This window comes from Quercus lobata, chromosome 6 (genome assembly GCF_001633185.2).
Source record: "Quercus lobata isolate SW786 chromosome 6, ValleyOak3.0 Primary Assembly, whole genome shotgun sequence".
Lineage (NCBI taxonomy): Eukaryota > Viridiplantae > Streptophyta > Magnoliopsida > Fagales > Fagaceae > Quercus > Quercus lobata.
The window spans coordinates 8,063,085-8,084,204 of NC_044909.1; the positions used below are offsets into that span (position 1 = coordinate 8,063,085).

The following is a 21,120-nucleotide window of genomic DNA, read 5'->3' on the forward strand; positions in this document are numbered from 1 at the left end:
TACCAATTTTAAACCTTGAACGTGTTTAAGAGTAAATCTTTGGAGGAGATACCACAGTTAACCTAGTTCTTACACCCACGCTCTACAAATCATATTGTCTAGGCCTTTTTACGTGCGAACCCAATACTGTTTAGGTTCGTCACCAAATAGTGTCCTTACAAATGTATTAGTCAAGAATTTGGTAACTCAATGGTATTGCTTGGTTTCCTTTATGAAAAGACTTAGGGTTCAAATCCCCCATTACCACTTACGGTAACAATTGAATAAAAAATGTTTTTAATTATCTTAAACTTGTAACTAGGGGTGTGTAGTTAACCTGCCAAAATCAACCCAATCCAAGGGGTAGGTGGGTTAGGGTTTTTTTTTTTTTTTTTTACAGTGGGTCGAGTTGGATTTAGGTTATAAGATTCACAAATCCGCCTAGTCCAACTCAATCTGCTTATATTTAATATATATTTAAATTTTAAAAAAAAAATTTATAAATATATTATACAAATTTTATTTACTTTTTTACCCCTCTTCTTAAATAAAACCCAAACCCTAAATTTTCCTTGTATAATTTGTGTTGATTTGGTGTTATACTCAGAATTATTTTGTTATAAATTTACTCTTATTTGTGGTGGGGTTGTTCTAATACTTAATTTAATAATAATAATAATAATAATAATAATAATAATAATAATAATAGTAAGTAAAAAAAACTATACTCCCAATTACACTTTGTACCTTAAAATTTAGTTTTCTATTCAAAATAACGGCAGAATTAACGACGAGATGTAAAGTGAATATAGGTTATAGTTTAAGGTGCTAACTATGTATTTTGAAAGTTTATAGTGCAATGTGTAATTTGGGGTATAGTTTATAGTGGTAAAGTGTAATTACCCCTAAACTACTAGACTCTTGACAATAATATTTTATTTGTATACACCAAAAAAAAAAAAAAATGATATGATAATGAATATAATTAATGTCCACATTAATAAGAGAATAAATAAATTTCTTAATCATTTTTTTTTATTTCAAAGCTAAATATTAATATATAAAATGAATGTATCAGTCAAGAGTTTTGTAACTCAATGATATTGTTTGTTTTCCTTTATGAAAAGACTTAGGGAATTCAAATCCCCCGTTACCACTTACTATAACAATTGCATAATTTTTTTTTTTTTAATTATCTTAAACTTGTAACTAGGGATGTGTATCAACCTGCCAAAATCAACCCAATCTAAGGGGTTAGTGGGTTAGGTTGGATTGTGAGTTTTTTATTTTTATTTTTATTTTTTTTACAGTGGGTCGAGTTGGGTTCGGGTCATAAGATTCACAAATCTGCCTATATTTAATATATATTTAAATTTTAAAAAAAATATTTATAAATATATTATACAAATTTTATTTACTTTTTTACCCATCTTCTTAAATAAAACCCAAACCCTAAATTTTCCTCGTATAGTTTGTGTTGATTTGGTGTTATACTCCAAATTATTTGGTTATAAATTTGCTCTTGTTTGTAGTGGGGTTGTTCTAATACTCAATTTAATAGTAATAATAGTAATTAAAAAAAATTGTCTAACCCATGGGTCCAACTCAATCTAACATGATCCACGTGTGTTGGGTTAAACCCTTGTGATGGGTTAGATTGGGTGAGTTTGTGTGGGTTGGGTCGAAAAAACCCCCTCAACCTGACCCATACACACCCCTATTTGTAACAATATTCCAACACTAGGTTGACAAATACGGATTATTTTTCTTGATATTTTCACATATTTGTTTTTTTGGTAATTTCAATGGAATAGTTACTTGTATTATTTTAAAATAGTTTTTAGGATTTTAATACCATTAGAGCACTCATAGTAAAGGTGTTAAAATTGCTAAAAAGCTATTTTAACACCTCAAATCATAAAAACATACCTACAGCAAAGTTGTTATAACCCAAATATTTTACCTTTCAGCAACAATGAGCTGTTATCAATAACAAATCACTGTAGCATGAAGTTAAACATAAAAACTCATTTTTTATTCATTAACGATCAATTTTTTCCTCAAGTCTCTTCTCTCTCCTCTCTCACTTCTCTCTTCTCTTTCTCGCGTGCCTTTATTTGTTCTTGGTGGTTTAGCGAGGGTTTTGTCTGATTTAGTGGGTGAAATCACGAGGCACGATGGTGATGTGGGTCTGATTTGGTGGGTTTCGTGGGTCTGATTTGGTGGGTCTTGGTGGCTTAATTTGGTGGGTCTCGTCGATGGAGGGTTGGGAGATAAGGCAAAGTGTCAGTAGCTTTGGAGAGTGAGGACTCGGTGAGGCGGCGAGTCTCGAGGTGGCGGGGCTTAAGGTTCCACTCCATAATCGAATGTGATTTTTAGATTTGGGGTTTGAGTTTTTTTGGTGTTGAGATTTGGGTTTTTGGTATTTTGTAGAGAATATTTTTGATGGGTATTGATAATCGAATGTGATATTATGATTTTTGATATTAGGGAATTTGATGTGATTTTGATGGGCTGTAGTTGGTACTGATGATAATTGAATGTGATTTTTGTTGTGGCTAGTTGTGGTGGTCTATTTTAATGGGTTTTGTGGTGGGTTGTTGATGATGGGGGTTTTGTTTTGGGTTTTTTGTTTTTGCGGTTGGTTGTGGCTGCCACGGTGGTGGTGGTGGGTAACGGCTATGCTTGCTCATTTTAGTGGGTAGTGGGTCATTGGTCACTGTAGGTCGTGGGTCATGGTGAGTGTGTGGCTGAGATTTGGTGGTGGCTGAGATTTTGTGCTAGTGGTGGAAGAGGAAGGTGGATGGGTTTTATGATTTGGAAGAGGAAGGCCAAAGGTGGTGGCTAGGTTTGTGGTTTTGTTTTTTTGTATCTTTTTGTCTTGTGGTGGGTTGTGGTTGCCATAGTGGTGGTTGTGGTTGGTGGAGCGGTGGTGGGGGTTTTGATTTACAGAGGTTATAGGTGTGATGGTTGTTTTGGGTGGATTGTGTTGGCTGTTTACTGAATTGAATATATTATTTTATTTTATTGTTTATATTTTTTTTTTTTGAGAAATTGTTTATATTATTTTAATGTGTTGAATGCTAAAATAAAACCTTTAATGTTGGGTATATTGTAAATTAAATTATTAAAATAAATAATGCGACTTTTTAAGTTACTAAAAACTATATTTTTTACATACTTTAGTGTGAATGGTCTTACATGTATATCATGATTTCTATCACTGTCCCTGTCCCTGTCTCTTTATTATTATTTTTTTCCTGTTTTGAGCATAACTCCTGTCTCTTCTAAGTTCTAACTAAAAGAAAAGAAAGAATATACTATCATTGTTTAAAAATGAGTATATGATAGTGCGTTTTATTTTTTTAAAACAGTATAAGATAGTGCTTTTTATATTTATTTAAAGAGACTACTTAATATTATAATATGTAATGTTATTTTCATTAGTTACTTTTTCATTGTAATTAAAAAAAACGTATTACAGAAACTATATATAATCCATACCCCCAACATTGTCTCACTCTCAGTCTCAAGATGGAAAGTTTGAACTAATAAGAACATTGTCCAAAGATTTCACTGACATATATGATGTATGAACTATGAAGGTGTATATATGTATAGCCAAATTCAATTCCTCTTGCATTGTTCCAAAGGCCAAGGAAAAGCACACTTCTAAGCACTCTCAAGGCCAATTTTGAATGTAGCCCCCACACCAAGGAATAGCTAAATAATAAACCAGACTAGGCTCATTTGTCTGCCACATTACTTTTACATGAAAAAAAAAACCATAACATGATGCACTCACACTGAGGAACACAATGGTCGTTAATCTGGACAAAATTGAACCATATATAAACACTAAAAAAAAAAACTTGGGGAATAAAGAAAATTTATAATAAAAACCCAGATTATATGGTGCATTATGATTGCTTATATGGGAGGAGACAAGTGTGTTGTTAAGACACTTTTGACTAGAAAGTAGTAGTAGCTAAACCACAAAAGGCTCAAAAACTAAAACTTTCAAATCGCATCAAAGTGTGCAATTTTTATAGTTATTTTTTTTTGTTTACATTAATAATAAAACCCCACTGATCTCAAAGTGTGTCTCTCTCTCGTCAAAGTCCAAAGTCCTAAGAAAGACATGCTAATCTTTTTTCCATAAAACCCGGGTGACCCTTTAACATTAGTAGAAGAAAAAAGTGCGTGCCTGCTGTTTTGGAGAATGTGCAAAATTCCCGTCTGACCAAACGCGTCAAAGAAATCACTCTCTGAGTTAAGACTTAAGAGCGGGAGGCCCCCCGCCTCCTCTCTAATATCTTTCGGCTAAAATATGGTTTTTGAGATTCACAAATTTGCTAATTATTATTGTATACGTCAAGTTATATCAACGTGATAATAATATATATGATATGATAAGTAATCTTGTGGCCAGATTTTAGGTTAACAAGACTTTAGTCTTGAGTTCGAGTTTTCTGATCTTGTTAGTAAACGCGTTGGTGTTTATCTTTTTTGCCATTCTTCTTTTCTATACTTTTTTTTTATTATATATAAAAAATAAAAAAAAAACAAAAAAAAAACAACAACATTGAGTTATATATTGTTGTACACAATGTGTACAACAAAAATCTGTTTTGAAAATACAATTTCAATTATAATCGTGAAATTTTGTTTTGAAAACATAATTTCACAAATATAACTAAAATCGTGTCATCGAAATTTGAAAACACAATAGGTAACTATCATTACTCCTTTATTCATTATGATATTGATATTACATAAATTGTAATCATTATTGTGACTTCAATTTATAAATTTTTGTAGTAAAATTGCTGATAATTTTAACGTTTTACACATTTTGAATAATGATATTAATGAACAAAATTTTTCCTTTTTTTTTTAAAAGTTATTATGATGATAAGTTATGATTAGTACAACGATCAATTTTATATGGATGTACCAAAAATTTATTTTTATAATGCACCACTCAAAGCTCAAATTCTCAGTTGTGATGAAAAAAATTTGTTTAAAAATTTTTGTGCCACTTAATTGAATACTTTTAGCCACTCGAAATCTAAATGAGAACTGTACTCCATTGGAACTAGCGAACTCCTTTTTAAATGAGACTTGACCAACCTTTTCTTTCTTCATATGGTAGTGCAAAACAAAAACCTTCCACACAAAGGAAGGCATATATCATACAACAGCAATTCATTGCCCTGTTAGTCTCAAAGTGGACAATCTTTTTCCGGGTCTTCTGTGAGCTTTGTATATCCATTTAAGCTCCTTTCGGTGTAACGAAAAAAAATTGAAAAGCATAGTTTTTTCTGATGATTTTATGAAGTACAACGTGGAGTTGTTTTTCTTTTTCCTATTGTTTTCTACATGTTTTCATTACACATGGTACCATTATGATACAAACAAACAGTACCAAACAGAGCGCATCCTTTTTAATCTTATCTATGATTTTTAGTGGAGTAGTCAAGGGTCATAGATTCTAAAAGTCCAACACATTCTTAAAAGAAATGTAAATTTAAACTAACATTTTATAATCCTTGTCATCTCTCTCTCTCTCTCTCTCTCTCATTTTTGGTTATATAGTTTGATTATAAATTTCCTCATTATTTTAGTTTCATAAGGTCCATTGCATAATTAGAAAAGACCATAATAATAAGCAGTGCCTAAGAATTGAAGATTTGGGAGATGCTAAAAACAAGAAAAAGAGGTTCAACTGTAAGATTATGATTAGATTAAATGCTATTCCCAATGCCATTTGGGCATGTGCAGGTCAATCGAAGGGAATGAAATCATACTTTTCTTGTTGGAACTGCTAATAAATTGGATCAGTGTCCCACTTATATCTTTTGTTTGGGCAGTTTAATCCACCTTGCTTTGCAAGTGTTCTTTAAGCTTTTGATTGCCCTTTTGACTATAGCCTTTTGTGATTACTTTTTGGGGATAAGAGACAGTGACCCTTTTCTCTCTATAATCAAATTTGGTGAATTTAATTGAACTTTCTAGAAAAGAGATTTTGTGCAGAGCTGTTTGCTGGTATAAAATGTCACGACAATTGGTCCTTTTTTCCCTTTGCAACGATTAGTCCTTTTCTCCAAATTTACCTGCCAGGTCTTATTTTTTCACATAAAGTACAATGTCACACTTTTATCCCCTCAGTTGAAAACTTAATAATATATAATCTGTAAATGTCAAATTGGAATGCCTACTTATAAAAGCTTTAGAAGTTAAGTAATATTACTGACATGACAAGTTATGATTGGAATAACATCATTTTTATGTAGTCTTATTAGTGACACAACTTTTATCAATACTAATCACAAATGTCAATTCAGTTGTTATGAAAATTTTTGTGTCTCTAACTTATGTTATAAATTACATTGATTAGCATACAGAAGGTACAACAATCATAGTACTTACTTTTAACCTCTTGATGAATTGGTTTGAACATCAATATAATAACAAAGCTTGAGCTCACATTGAGAAGGTAAAACTGGATATTCCACTATAAGAACAGTAATGCTAAAAATCCATATGTGAATGTGAGGCAACAATGAAGTGACAAACAACAAAGCTGGACTTTGACTTATGGAGGGCCCTTTGTAAAGGAACTTTTTTTGTTTTTTGTACTCTGAAGTGGGGTTGTTGCCATTAGCAGGACAGGGGAGCCTATATCTCTTACTAATTTCTGTTTGGTTATTAGAGAGAAAAATATATAATCTTAACTGCTCCTTTGAAAAATTATAAAGCAGACAAAGAACATCCAAGGAATTTGATTCATTTGTTTTGCATAAAATGCGGATTCACATGTGCTTATTAGAGCTCTTATTATTATTATTATTATTATTATAGATGACTTGTCATTCTTAATATTTCAGTAGCTTCAAAATTCAAATATTTTGAGACTTTCTAGGTGTATGCTGACAAAAAAGTGAAAAAACCATGCCGCGGTTTTCCATTTCTGGTTCTAATCTATAGGATTAAGTTCTTCTATTCATGGATATTATTTGTACCAACCATTCAATTATAGTTCTAATTATCATGGGAGAGTTGTCAATTAAGGTCAGTCTACATGGGACTTTTTGATATAGGGATTTCTTGCTAGTGACATTACATTCTCTTTAAAAAGGAAAAAAAAAATTATATTAAGCGTGCGTTTGGATTGAGATTATAAATGAAAATTATTTCACTATTCAGCTTATTTTTGCTACTATTCATAAATTTCACTGCACTTTTTGGCACTATTTATAGGCCTCACTGTACTATTTTAACTAACTTTTAACTTTATCTACAATACTTTCAATAATAATTTTTCAGTTTCAGCAAAATAAGCAGTATCCAAACGCACCCTGAGTGTAAATTAATTTTATCTTTACTTGGTAAAATTCTAGGTAGGTACTAATACAAGTTGCTGGTTTTGCATGTGACTTGACTGCATTAGGATTCAATTTTTCCGGTTCTTGACAAAGCTTGAATTGACATGATCTATATTTAGCTCGACAATAATAACAACGAACTAACATCACGTGAAATTTGGTTGGGTTTGATTGCTACAAGCATGATATTGTAGATTATGTGGATTGAATTGGATAAGTATACTATATAAACACGTTAATTCTTACATTAATATTGAGTGTTGGCTAGGTTGGATGAGAATTAAGCTATATAAATGATTACGATATACTTGATTAATCTTTTTTGGATATTAATGCAAATATAGCTAGTACTCTCATAGGTTACTTATTCAAAATTAGTAGAATTTTCAGCTTGTGGTTATGCATAAATAAAAGGCAAAAAATATAGGTTAGGCTCTTATTTAAACTTGGAAGAAAGCGACTGTTACAAAAAAAAAAAAAATTAGAATCAGAAGAACTGTTTAGTAGACCTGAATTTTAAGTTTTGGACAACTGAAAGGAATCTTTATTATCACTTATTAGCTTATTTAAAAATGAGATGAAGAATTTATAATGGGCTTCAATGAATAAGAAAAGAAAAAAAATGAATTTATTAAAAAAATAAGTACGTGGAAAAAGAAGAATGGTCTTCCATAGAATGACATGCCTCAGTGTCCTTTTTTCCTTCTCTCCATGGTCAAGATCAGTCTTTAAAAGACCTCTCCACAAGACTCACAGTCACAGATACACTTCCATTCAGAAACACAACCTTCACTCCTATCATTTGCACTCTCATTCATTCATTCTACCTATAACTCTTTCTTTCTTTCTTTCAACATTTTTTTTTTTTTTCACTTTCATTCTAGCAATGTCCACCTCCAAAACCTTGGATAAACCCTTCCAAGGATATGAAGCAGCTAGTAGCCAAGTTCAGAATGGTTTTGCTCTAATCCAACGTAACCCATCACCATCTCAACCTGGTGAAAGAAGAGGCAGAAGGAAGCAAGCTGAGCCAGGAAGGTTTCTTGGAGTTAGGAGGAGGCCATGGGGTAGATATGCTGCTGAAATTAGAGACCCAACAACTAAAGAAAGACACTGGCTTGGCACATTTGACACTGCTCAAGAAGCAGCTCTTGCTTATGACAGAGCTGCCTTATCCATGAAAGGCACACAAGCAAGAACCAACTTCATATACTCTGACAACACTACCTTCCACTCTCTTCTGACTTCATTTGATGTTCAAGCAGTCGTACCAACATCTTCACAGTTCCTCACTACTAGTACTACTACTACTCACACCAAACAACCCACCAATATTCATCAGAGTAGTACTCCACCGAAGCTTAACAATTTTACTCATAGTGAGAGTGAGACCTCTACCCAATTGAATAACAACACGTGGGCAGATACAGAAACTTCATATGGGGTAGGGGTAGCAGATGATAATAGCTTCTTCTTTTCTAATGAGTCTAACTCAGGCTATTTGGGATGCATAGTTCCTGACAATTGCTTGAGACCTTCTTCAAATCCCACCTCTACAAACTCCAAATATAGCAACTTCACTACTTCAAATGACTCAGTCAACACAAATTCCATTGAAATTCAATCACATTGTGACAGTCATACACTTCCTTTTGACTTAGTGAATGTGCCAGCTGCTGCTGCAACAGCCTCAAATTACCCTGGAGATTTTTCTTGCCTTGATGAACTCAATCACGGTTTTTGGGATATTCACCAGTCATGGGAGTCAAATTCCAGTGAACTTTCAGCCATGGTCAACAACCCATTGATGGTGGAAGATGGGTGCATGGGAGCTTTGTATCCAATCATTGACAATCCAAGCTATGGGCTAATAATGCCTCAGGCTGTAGCTTCTTCAACCACTTGCTCTCCATCAGTTTCTCCTTACAGTGATGTAGTTGACTTGGGCTATTCACTCTTCTGAGTTCTGGTTCGTTATGTTAGTCATTCTACTTAAGTGCACCTTTTTTCTTTTTTGTGGTTTTTCTTGCAACTCTCTCTTCCACTGTAATTACACTAAAAACTTCCATACTTGAGCAAGAAAGAGAGATCTGGTGAATTAATGTCCATTTGGTTCTACGAGTATTGAATGAAATTTGTTTGGAAATCTTTGTTTTTTCAGACACCAATCATGATATGATATCTATTTTAATATAGTCTATGAGTCTATCTTGCTCCTTATAACATACATGAACATTAACTGCATGATGTCTTTTACTCTTTCTGGTTAATGTTAGCCCTACAACCCTAACCTCTCCTAAAATGCATGCAATGCAAGCACACTGGACGAAGTTGAGTGATATATAAATCAGTAACAAGCTAAAAGCTAACAAGTCCATTGCAGTGCTTGAACAGTTCACAGTTTCCTTGATAATGACTTGTGGGTTGGTGAAAGGTTATGTGTTCCAATAGTCGCTGACCTATTGAGACCAAAAGCTCCAACTGTCAAGATTGCTGGATGAGTATGTTAAGCTTAATGGGTGTGCAAAATTGGGGTTGCCTAGGATCCACACAGGAAAATATAGGAGGTGAGGGTTGCATTAGGTTTTGATTTCAACTCACCAATTTCAAGATAAGGAAGATCACACCCTATCTATACTTTAGGAACAAAAAGGTCACAAGGGTACAAAACACTATTACTAGGATGTGTACGTACAGAGAAGTCGGTGCCAAAATTTATCATGACAGGATCATACTCAATTATTTACTCGAGACCAGTTAGACCCATTTACCAATTTAATTGACTGATATGATTAAATTTGAATATTGAAATTAAGCATCGGTTTCCAAAGTCCTGGCAAAGAAGTCAAACATGCAGTATCTTCTCATTTATTCTGAGAAAGTTTATAAACACATAAAAATTGACCCCAAAAAAAAAAAAAAAAAGAATATCTTACTTATGAGATAGATGAGTAGTGGTAGATAAAAAAAATGATGTCAGTGATAGGTCCATATAAGAAATAGAAAAAATTTACCAGCTTAATTATTTTGTGTCCATAGTATTGGTCATTTATTTTTATTGGTATGAATATACATAATGATGGGTTTGAGATAAATATAATTTATTGCTGATTTGCCGTGGTCTTTGTGGTCTGCAGGCATGATTACAAATGATGGTCTACAGAAGTTGTGATAGCTAAAGGCTAATTAACCAACGTTCTAGCAGGAGGGCGCGTAAAACAGATTAAAAGAATATTTTTTTTTTTTTTTAAATGGAAATTAAAAGAAGCACTTAAAGGAAAATGGAAAAGAAACTAATAAAGGGAAAACTAAAGCATGAGAACTAGCTCCAAGCATATAGCAATTATGCATCCAACCATTTCACCCCAGACCATAAAACCGACAATATCTGACACTCCAAAATAACCAAAATCACCATGTGTGAGAAAGCAATCTATATATACCAAGAAGAGCATGACCTAATTGCCATCATCATTAACTTTATTTTTCTTCATGATGTAATAAACGAGATTTGTGCACATTCATTCAAGTCAATCTTCAGGCTGGGATTTATCTGATTTTGTTGTGCATGCCACATCTGAATCAGAAGGTAAAAATGATGTTTTTTAGACCATTATCTTCTCTTCAATTATGTGTGCGCACACCAAGAGCCTTGCAGCTCAATTGACACTTTGCAGCATTTCAAACGGATTCAAATACCCTCTTTCCCAATTATCAAATTATTTGAAAAATATAAATAAATAAATAAATAAAAAGTGTATGTGCAAGAGAGCGAGGGTACTTTCCCAGTTTACCTGAGGTTCAGCATTCATAAGCAAAGCTGACAGGACGCAATAAGGATAATCTCATTTATAAATGGAGGAATATGAGGGAACAATTATTACACATTCGAGAATATTTCTTCATATATTTGTATTTCACAATAAACTTATCAAGAACCAAGTCAAGCATTTTAAATGTCACAACATGATTTTGTATCTGATTCCATATAAGGTAGCAGTCTGGTGCTTCCTTGGGTGTCTCTTGATGATAAACCCTAGACAAAAAGTGGGGGAACAATAATACCTTCAAATTCCTTTCTAACTGGAATTGGAAGCTTGTTCCCAACATCAAAGTACAAAAAAAGAGAGACATGGACACACTGTGGTACACACCTTTTTCATTTCGAAAAAGATTGGATAAAATAAAACACAACAAACTCCAAAAAAATTGGAGCAATGGACATATATTTTGCCTAATGGAATTGAGGATTCTTTCGTGGTTATTTGGAAGCAAGGTGGAATGCTATATGGGGTATGCTAAACTTTTGAAGGTTGGCCATGGTTTATTCAAGATGTAGGAAATGGCCATATAAAGACTATATGAACATGGAGAGAATTAAAGCTGCTGTGTGCTAGATCTGAACCGTGGAACATTGGTAACTGAGAAATGGACCTCTTTTTGAGGACTTCCACCAAAAAAATTGATGTTTTGGCTCATGAAATTTGATAAAAAGGAGTGGGGACAAAAAAAGAAAAGAAAAGGAATGACTTGATGCTGCTTAGTTTGAAGTACGGGGCTCTGTGCTGCCATTGCTGCTACCAGATGAAGGGCCAGAACCCGGAGCTGACTGTTGTACAGTTGAATGAGGAGTAGGTCCACCCTGTGAAAAGGTTGAACCAATTGATCCACTCGATGTGCTCATTGAGGAGGACATTCTAGATGAAACAGAGTCCTTGCTGGATCCTGAAATAAGTTCTGGCCGCAACTCTGAAGATGAAGATGATGGGGCAAGTGTACCAATTGAAGATCCCACAGGGTAAGGTGCGACTGGCACATCAGTAAGGGAAGATGCAGATGGACTGTAGCTTAATGTCCCCACTGGGTGATCAAATTTGCATGCAGCCCCAAACTTGCAAACTCCACGTTGTGCATAATGAGTGCAAGGTGGTGCACCCTGATTATTAAATAACGATATCAGAACAATAAACCGGTTAGCCACTCAAGATACAAAGAAGCACATAACATATAACACTTCACAGGAAATTATTGGTTGATAAATGCCCATTAAATTCTTGATAGCCAACATATGAAGGGCAGGAATACAAAGAGGATGGCTGAAGACAAAACATTTGACAGCTGCTATCAACACAGAGGTATGAAGATAGAATCTAAATCATGGGAAAAACTTACAAAGAAACAACAAATGACAGCATAAATAATATATTAAACCATAGAAGGTAAATGCAATAATTTTTTTGTGATAAAAATAGTCTTTCTCAAAAATACACAAATTTGGAAGTGTCAAATTATTCAACTAGCAAAAATCTTTTGGCATCGTACTAGAGACCAAAGATCAAATCTCTCCCAGGGATGGAATGAAGGAATGGGAAGGGCCCATCTCCCACTAAATAACCCACCCATAGGTTAACCCCCAACCCCCCCCCCCCCCTCTCTTCAAATCCCTCCCTTAAAACACATACAAACTGGACTGTGTGCAGACACACAATTAGACAAACACATTGTGTAGAGTCCATGCTACTAGTTTAGTAGATAGCACAAATGCAACTGATAAAGTGCACAACTTCATAACCATACTTAATGGGTAATTTAAACACTATAGACCCTCAGCCACAATGCATTTTCATGGGGATTGATAGAAACTTTGTTTCACATCTTACAAATCTCAATAGACTGACAATTGATGTGCGCATGACCTGCCATTTGAAAATGAACAGACATGATATATTAACAAAAACCTAGATATTTTCATGCATGTTAGACACCAAAAAATCTTTACTTTTATCCTCTTCAGACTATTTTAGATCAAGGGGACCTTCACAGTAGAAAGAGAGCTGTCTATCTGAAAGAAGCAGCTTTAGGATTAATAGATATGTGGACAATCAAGAAAGGCACATATTTCCATGCGTAAAAGGCACCAAAAAGATATTTTAGTTTCTGTCATCTTGAATTATAGAAACAAGGGATGATAGTAGAAAGTACAAGCATAATATATCTGATTAGCCAAAAGAGTCTATAATCGGAATTCATACTCCACAGAATGCTCCTTTCCAATAAAACCTCTCATAAGAAACAGTACACCTCCTATCTCCCCAACGTCAGTGGCACAAGACGATCCAGACCAACCATTGATATTTTCCAACCATGTAGATCACATGTAACAGAAAATCATCTAGATTTAATGATTTCAAATGTTAAAACCCTGATCATGTTTTGCAAGTTCAACACATTTAATCAGGCCAAATTTTATATGGTTGACATTAGATATTAGTCCAATAATATTTAATTGATATTGATGTGTCAAGATGAGAGTAAGTACCGAGGCTTTCTTGAAGAGTTAACTAGAGAGGTGACAAGTCTATGACCCTGAACAAAAAGGACTGAAAACAACATGGGCCAACACAATGGGTTTTAGGCTTTGGCAGGAGAGAATAAGATGATGAAACAAATGTCAATATTATATGTAAAATTGTTTCATGATCGTTTGCTATTGTTTTTTAAGTTCTTCCTTATCAGAAATTTCCACAGTATGAAGTATACTTTCACCCAATAAGCTACCTCATTCATTTCAGAAGTTGCTGAGATTTTCTTGTCCCATACAACTCATTTGATGTGATTGAGTACTAGAAAGACAGTGAGCCTAAGTTTTTCAGTTGGACAAATCAATATCCATAAACTTAGAATCCTTTTTTTTTTTTTTTTATGAGTATAACCTTAGAATGCTTACATCACAAAGATTCTTAACACTCATCAATCTCAAGTTAAAAAAAATATGATATCAGTTTATCATGATATAAACTAAAGTACTAGGTTCAATTTTCGATATCTGAAATTTGCACTATCAAAAACTAAAGTAGCAACCTAATAGTATGCTTATTTGTCAATTTCTCTACAAATTAGAAGTATATGTCTGTCTGTGTGGGTGTGTGTGTATAAAAACCACAAATTATTTTAAACATCCCAGCTTCATAGATTATCCAAAAATGAAGAAAGCGAAATTACTAATTTACGATAGACACAACAAGGAATCCCGAGAGCAAAATCACAATATATTAATAGTACGGTAATTTAGAAACAAAGAGAACGTTCTTCAACCACATAATGGCAACAGGCCCAATACAAGTAAACAGGTTGATTTTTGGGTCAAACAAGTAAATCACATTCCAACTCAAATAATGTTTGACACACCATTCATTATAGAGAAAAAAGGGAAAAACATCTAACTTGGATTTAACAAAATAGGCTTTACAATTATAATGTTATTGAACATGATGTAGTAAAATAAAAATGGATTGAATTCACATAAATCATCTTCCCTAGCTACCAACGGTATCCATGGGAAAAAAAATAAAGAAGAAGAAGAAGAGGGGCGGGGGGTTTAGCCGTGATGTTATCCCTAGCTTCCCCACAAATTCCTATTACTGGGATGATGACACAAAAAGTGGGCAAAGGACATTAGTTGTCAAGGGGAAAGGGAAGGGCATGAGCCCCAGTCATTAGGTTGATATAAGAGGAATGCAAAGACTGGATGAAAGAACCATTCTAAGCATCCTTAAACTTATGCATAATCACTTCTAACACACCTCATGCAAACATATAGAACACAGTTGCTCCAACCTCAATCCATGATAGTGATGTACTCTTTCTCAGAGAATTTCATCAGTTAATATTCTCATGTAGTTTAATATAGTGAAAGCAAAAGAATTCTCATGAAAAGGAAAGGGAGGGGGGGGTACTAAAAGCCTAAAACTTGTTATACCAAAAAGATGACCTTCTATCCTATATACTGTACAATAATGTGAAGCAACTATCTCCCCCATTAGTAGATGTTACATCCTTTATTCCTCAGCATGTAGCGGTGACAGCAAAAAACAGAAGGATTTAGATACACAAAAAATAGGAATGAACTTCAAATATTTGGCATCCACATCATCCCTTCGTGCCTCAGCAAAATTTTACAACAGAGTAAATTCTAGATCAGATTGATCATAATTTGATTTAAAGAAAGGATATCCATATGATACTTTAAGTTGGTGCGTCCACAAGATAGCCTATGCTTGAAATGCAAAATATTTCCTGAAGGAATCAGCGATAGGCCAGATTCTAGATGAACTACAAATTTCTCAACAACCATTAAGTCGAGTCCACCAAAACTGGATCTCAAGGAATAGAAACAAAAGGCCATAGGTTTAAAGGTTTAAATAAACAAAGAAATAAATAAATGAGACATAAAACTGAATTTGACTTAGACAATGGTAGATCAAGATGAAACTGGAAAAAATTTCAAGAATGTTAAGGAAACAAAAGGCAATCAAATGAAACCATCATAATGTTATCACAACGGCCATGATGATTTATGCATAAATGCAAGGTAAATTTGATGCTTTAATTCTACCATTAGCTCTAAATAATCAAGCACTAGCATTAGGAGCTAATGGCATGGAAGACATATATCTCAATGAATAGTGTGCATTAACAGTTAAAGAAGAGCGAATACCAAAATTATTACTGAAAATCTAGACTCAAAATAGGTGATGGCAACGGGAAGGGAATCACAAGGGACCAAATGACCCAGCCCACACTATGGCCAGTCATATAGGCACATGAGGATGACATGGACCTGAGTGCTCAGGGCTGACAAAATTTTGGGCTGGATAATAATCAGTGCTCAGATGAGAGAACCCACATTACAGCCAATCATATAGGTACATAGTTATGACCAGGGCTTGAATGTTTAGAGCTGCATAGGGCACATGTTACATACACTCGATGACGAGCACGCACACACAACCAAAGCATATGCATGACATTTATAGGCCATCATTCATACTCTTCTATATTTGAAAGAGCAACACAATGCGCTATCATTGTCAAGTCACAAAAATGCAATGACTAAAAACAAGAAGAGGGTTCAAATTGTGGGGAAAATAAGATGGGCAGAAATGTATAGCTACACTAACAAACATAGGATTGGCTTGAGGCATTCAGTAGAAGTTAAAAAATTAACTTCAATACCTCATATGAACTCTAACTAATGCTAATATATTATGGAATTAGTCTCTTTTTTTTTTTTTAAGTGCCTGCTTCATGAGGAAAAAAATTTATTTTACAGTTTTAAGTAAAACAAACCACCATATTCCCTAATTAAAAAGCAGAACAATGCAAAGGGGTTGTAAAAGATGCTTACAGGACGCAGAGGAAGACCCAAGGGGCTAAGAGCAACATTTGTTTTTGGTGCAATAAATTCTGTTGGATGATGATATCTACACGAGGAACCAAATTTACAATCCCCCGTTCTCATGTAATACGGACAATCTTGTTGGCCAGGTCTTTCCGGAAATGGATGTTCCTTTTGGCTACCACTTGAAGGACCAACAGAAGATGGTAGAGGTAGATAAGTATAGGCAGTTGCTGTTGGTGACAGCTGTGTTATCCCATAGAACTGCCCTGAACCAACAGCGGACTGAGTACTAGGGGAGGGTACTGGACTCATGGGGGGTGCCTGCACCAGGTGATTAACAGCTTCAATAAAATGCACATAGTTTGACAACTTAGTTAAGGAAGCTTTACCTACCGGATAATGACTCCAACCAGGAAAGGGAACCATGCTTGGTGAAACAATCATGGGAGGATAAGGATTTTGAACATATGAGCCCGATAGCAGAGGAGGCCTTGCAAGGACTACTCCATACTGTTGCGATGAAGACTGACCAGATTGATACAATGTTGGAGCATGAACTGGTGTAGGCACAGCTGCAACCTGGGGTGCTAATGATGAAACTGCTTGTAAGCCAGCCGGTTGTGGATGATGGAATTTACAAGTTGCACCAAACTTACACTGCCCGGTTTTTACATAATAGGAACACTCTTTTTCACCCTGTGTTTCGTTAAGTTCATGTTCAGTTCAAACTTAAGTGCACATCAAGAAAATGTATTCCAATATGAACCCAAAAAGAAAATGACAAACTAAACATAAATGTGAAGAAATACACACCAGACGTAATGGATATCCAAAATAATTTAGTGACACAGGGGTGACAGATTCTCCTCCCTGCCGAGGATGGTGGTATTTGCAGGAAGCACCAAATTTACATGTCCCCGTCCTCATATAATACTGCAAATCAAGTAAAACCAGCACAGTCAATTCAATGTGTACTCACTGACTATCAAACCAAATGCAGAACACCAAAACTGTAACAGTCCATCACATCAACTCAGTGAATGTACATTGTCCAATATCAACCATTCATGTCACACCCAATTCACGAAATCAATCAAACAACCAAATTACAACAAGTACCTGGCACACTGGCTGCCCCGCTCGCTCTGGGTACTCCCCTCCACCGGCTCTGGCAGCTCCTATAACCTGACCCCATTACACACACACCCCACATCAATCAAATTCAAACAAAACCCACATTAGATCTTACATAACCAACTTCAACCACTCAAAAATTCAATCACTTTCACACTAATTACACTAACCCAAGTGATCAAATCCAAACATAAACCCACCCGAATGATCACATTAAGAAAAAACCAAACCAAACCAACCAAAAAAACACTTCCCAAATTAAGCCCTAACTTCCCACACAAACAAACAAACGGGGAATCCATAAAAAAAAAAATTAAATTTTTACAAAATTCATTCATTTATTTAATGAAATTACCGCGGCACGGTCACGGGGATGATTGAAACGACACCGTGCGCCGTAGCCACAAAACCCGGTTCTCAAATAGTAGATACAATCCGCCTCGTCGGGTCGCTCCGGATACGATTCGGTTCCACCACCACCACCACCTCCCAATCCCAATTGCCACATAGGCTCTACATACATACATACATTCATTCACCACAACACACCAAATATAAACGATCAAAAAGACCACACAAACTTGAAACGCAGGTGGGTTTCGAATAAAACGACAAGTCTCGAAAATTTTTCTTTTTGAAAAATGCAAGTGGTTCTGGCTTACCTTCGAGCCCGGTTTCGGTTCCCGGAGCGGTCCATTCCGGTGACGGATCGGGCTGTGGGCCATCACTGTGGCGACCGTACCGCTCCATTGTACGGTCTCCGATGTGGTACTGATTGTAAAGGATTTTGTTTAAGAATGTTCTGTCTGTACAAACAAACAAACCAATAAGCTCTTCTGGGTTTTTGCTCTCCGATCAAATGGAGATATCAGAGAGATTGAGAGAAAGAGACAGTGTTTGGATTTCTGGGTTTTTTTTCTCTTTCTTTGTTTTTCTCTCTCACTATAACTCACTGTTCACACACACACACACACTCTCTCACTGTGTCTTTCTTTGTTTCGGTTTTGGTTTTTTTGGGTTTGGGTTTGTTTGGGTTTCTCTCTCTCTCTCTCTCTCTCTCTACTTTCTCTCTCTTTCTCTTTCTCTCACTCACTCTCTTTCAGTTTTCAAAGTGTTTGTTTTTTGATCTTTCTCTGAAGAGAGAGAGAGAGAGGTTCTTTTTATTTTATTTTTTATTTATTTTTTTAATGGGTCTGGTGGTTTATGTACGCGCCAAACATAGAGAGATTTTACTTTTCTTTTTTTCTTTTTCTTTTTTCCTAAGTTATTTCCTTTTTTTTTTTTTTTTGATAAGTTCCTAAATTATTTCCTATTTTTAAGGTTAAGGAAGAGTAATATATTACTACTATTACATTAGTTTAATTAATGTAAGAGTTTTAGTTTGGATTAATAAATTAAGAGTCTGATTAATGTGTGCTCTTAGGGCATATATTAAACTTTCTATTTTTAGAAACATATTCTCGAAAATTGAAAAAACTGTCATTACTTTTTCAATTCTAAAAAAAAAAATTCTAAAAATGGAAATTAATGTTTGCCCTTAGGACACACATTAGTAAAATCCATAAATTAAATGTCTGAGTAACTAACTGTTTTAATTTCGTAATGACGAGAATGCCCTTGAGTTTTAACAGATTTGAGTTGAACTGAAGGACAAGGTGGTAGTGATCGTAGAATGTGGGATATGACTAAGGTTGTCCTTTTTGGTCAGAGTCATTACCTGAAAGATAATGATGTGATTAATCAAGTTAAAAACTAAATTCATCTGTGGCTGACCATGGAGGTACCGATTTAAAAGTGCTGAATTGGATTGTTTTAGTGCTTTTACTTGCGTAAGTTTTAGGACAAGATACTGATTAGTAGTTGTATTAAGACACGTATTGTACTTATGTTACGTTACTAGATACAAGTCAAATCGTTTCTATATTTATTTTTTTATATACGTGGTATGCAAAATGATTTTTCTTCTTAAATTTTGGTAAACAATTTTAGATTTGTTGTTTTGAAAAATATTATGTTACTACTTACTACAGAAGATTAATTTTTTTTTAATATCCATATATTATGTTATTTGAAATAGTATTTGTAAGGACACAATTTGTAACAACCCAAAATGATATTGGGTTCGCACGTAAAAAATGCTCAAACAATATCATTTGTAGAGCGTGGGTTTGAAAGGCTAGGCCTTGGTCACCGAACGGGGGTTTGTCGTGGTGTTCATATAGAATTAAATCGTGTTCGCTCGAGGAGTCTTTCTCCTGGAGGCGAACTGGGAGGCTCTGGTTCTTGGCCATTTTTCTCAGCCTCTCCTTTGGTGCATCAACCTTCACATTATATAGCCCTTCTTGGTTGATCTTAGCCCTCTACTTGTTGATCAGGCAGGTGCTTACTTCAGTACTCATCCCATCAGCTGTCCCTCCTTGCTTTTTGTTAGTCGCGATGATCGAAGTCACCATGTCCAGACGTCTTTTCTCATTAACATGGTTAGGACGTTGGCGGGTGCATTTAATGCGGAGGGAACGCATTTACCCTAAACCAATTTCGTACCGTACCCCCATGTGGGTCCCATTCTACTCGCATCTCCTTCAGGGGGCTTTTTAGGGGTAGCCCTCAACGAGATGTTGCTCTTCCTTTTGAAGTCTGGGAGTGCCGAGGACAGGGTCATCCTCGGCTATGTCCCCGGCATTTCGGCCTTTCCCCACTCGTCCTCGGCAAATACCCTCCTCGACACGGGCCCTGGGCCCTGGTAGAGCGTGGGCCGGATCATAAGTTCCCTAGCCCCACAGTATTAATTGCAGGCATTAACATGTAAGTTTGTAAAGCAACAAAATATAGAACTGACATGTGGTTATTCTAAAATACGTATTCTTGTATTGCATCATTAGACACAATTCAAATTGCTTTTATATTTTTATATGGGGCATGCAAAATGGATTTTTCTTAAATTTTGGTTAATTGATTTTGTTTTCCATTTTGAAAAATATTTACATAAATTCAAAAGATTAATTAAAATATTCATATATTTATGCCATTGAAATGACATTAATTACATTTATTGACATGTTAGTTTGTAAAGCAACAAGATACATAATCTACACACAGTTATTTTAGGACACATATTGTGTCAATGTTGGGTCACTTGACACAAGTCAAATCTCTTTTATTTTTCTATTGCATCACGGTCCATTCTAGTGACAGATAGAGCCGTCCATTAGGAACATTTATTTTTTTTAAATTTTGGTAAACTATTTTAGTTTTTAGTTTTGAAAAATATTAATGTAAGGACACGATTTTTAACGACCCAAGGATAACATTGGGCTCGTACGTAAAGGGCCCGAACAATACGATTTGTAGAGAGTGAGTTTGGAAAGGCTGGACCTTGGTCATTGGGCGGCGGTTTGGTCATGTTTTTTACGGAAGCCCATACGAAGGTAGGTTTGT

The 21,120-nt window shown here is 35.0% G+C and overlaps 2 protein-coding genes across 2 annotated transcripts; one reads left to right on the forward strand and one right to left on the reverse strand.

Moving 5' to 3' along the window:
* The first annotated feature begins 8,253 nt into the window (after nucleotides 1-8,253).
* LOC115994227 (ethylene-responsive transcription factor ERF086) lies at nucleotides 8,254-9,353 on the forward strand. Its single transcript, XM_031118290.1, has one exon. It carries the CDS (start codon nucleotides 8,254-8,256, stop codon nucleotides 9,328-9,330), a length of 1,077 nt encoding a protein of 358 aa, XP_030974150.1. The 3' UTR covers nucleotides 9,331-9,353.
* Nucleotides 9,354-11,201: 1,848 nt separating this feature from the next.
* On the reverse strand, nucleotides 11,202-18,804 carry LOC115994692 (zinc finger CCCH domain-containing protein 34). Its single transcript, XM_031118923.1, has 7 exons — nucleotides 18,345-18,804; nucleotides 18,038-18,195; nucleotides 17,668-17,733; nucleotides 17,362-17,481; nucleotides 16,942-17,244; nucleotides 16,555-16,869; nucleotides 11,202-12,303 (listed from the first exon to the last, which is right to left on the reverse strand). The coding sequence occupies exons 1-7, from the start codon at nucleotides 18,430-18,432 to the stop codon at nucleotides 11,908-11,910; spliced, it is 1,446 nt and encodes a 481-aa protein (XP_030974783.1). The 5' UTR covers nucleotides 18,433-18,804; the 3' UTR covers nucleotides 11,202-11,907.
* Between the last annotated feature and the right edge of the window lie 2,316 nt (nucleotides 18,805-21,120).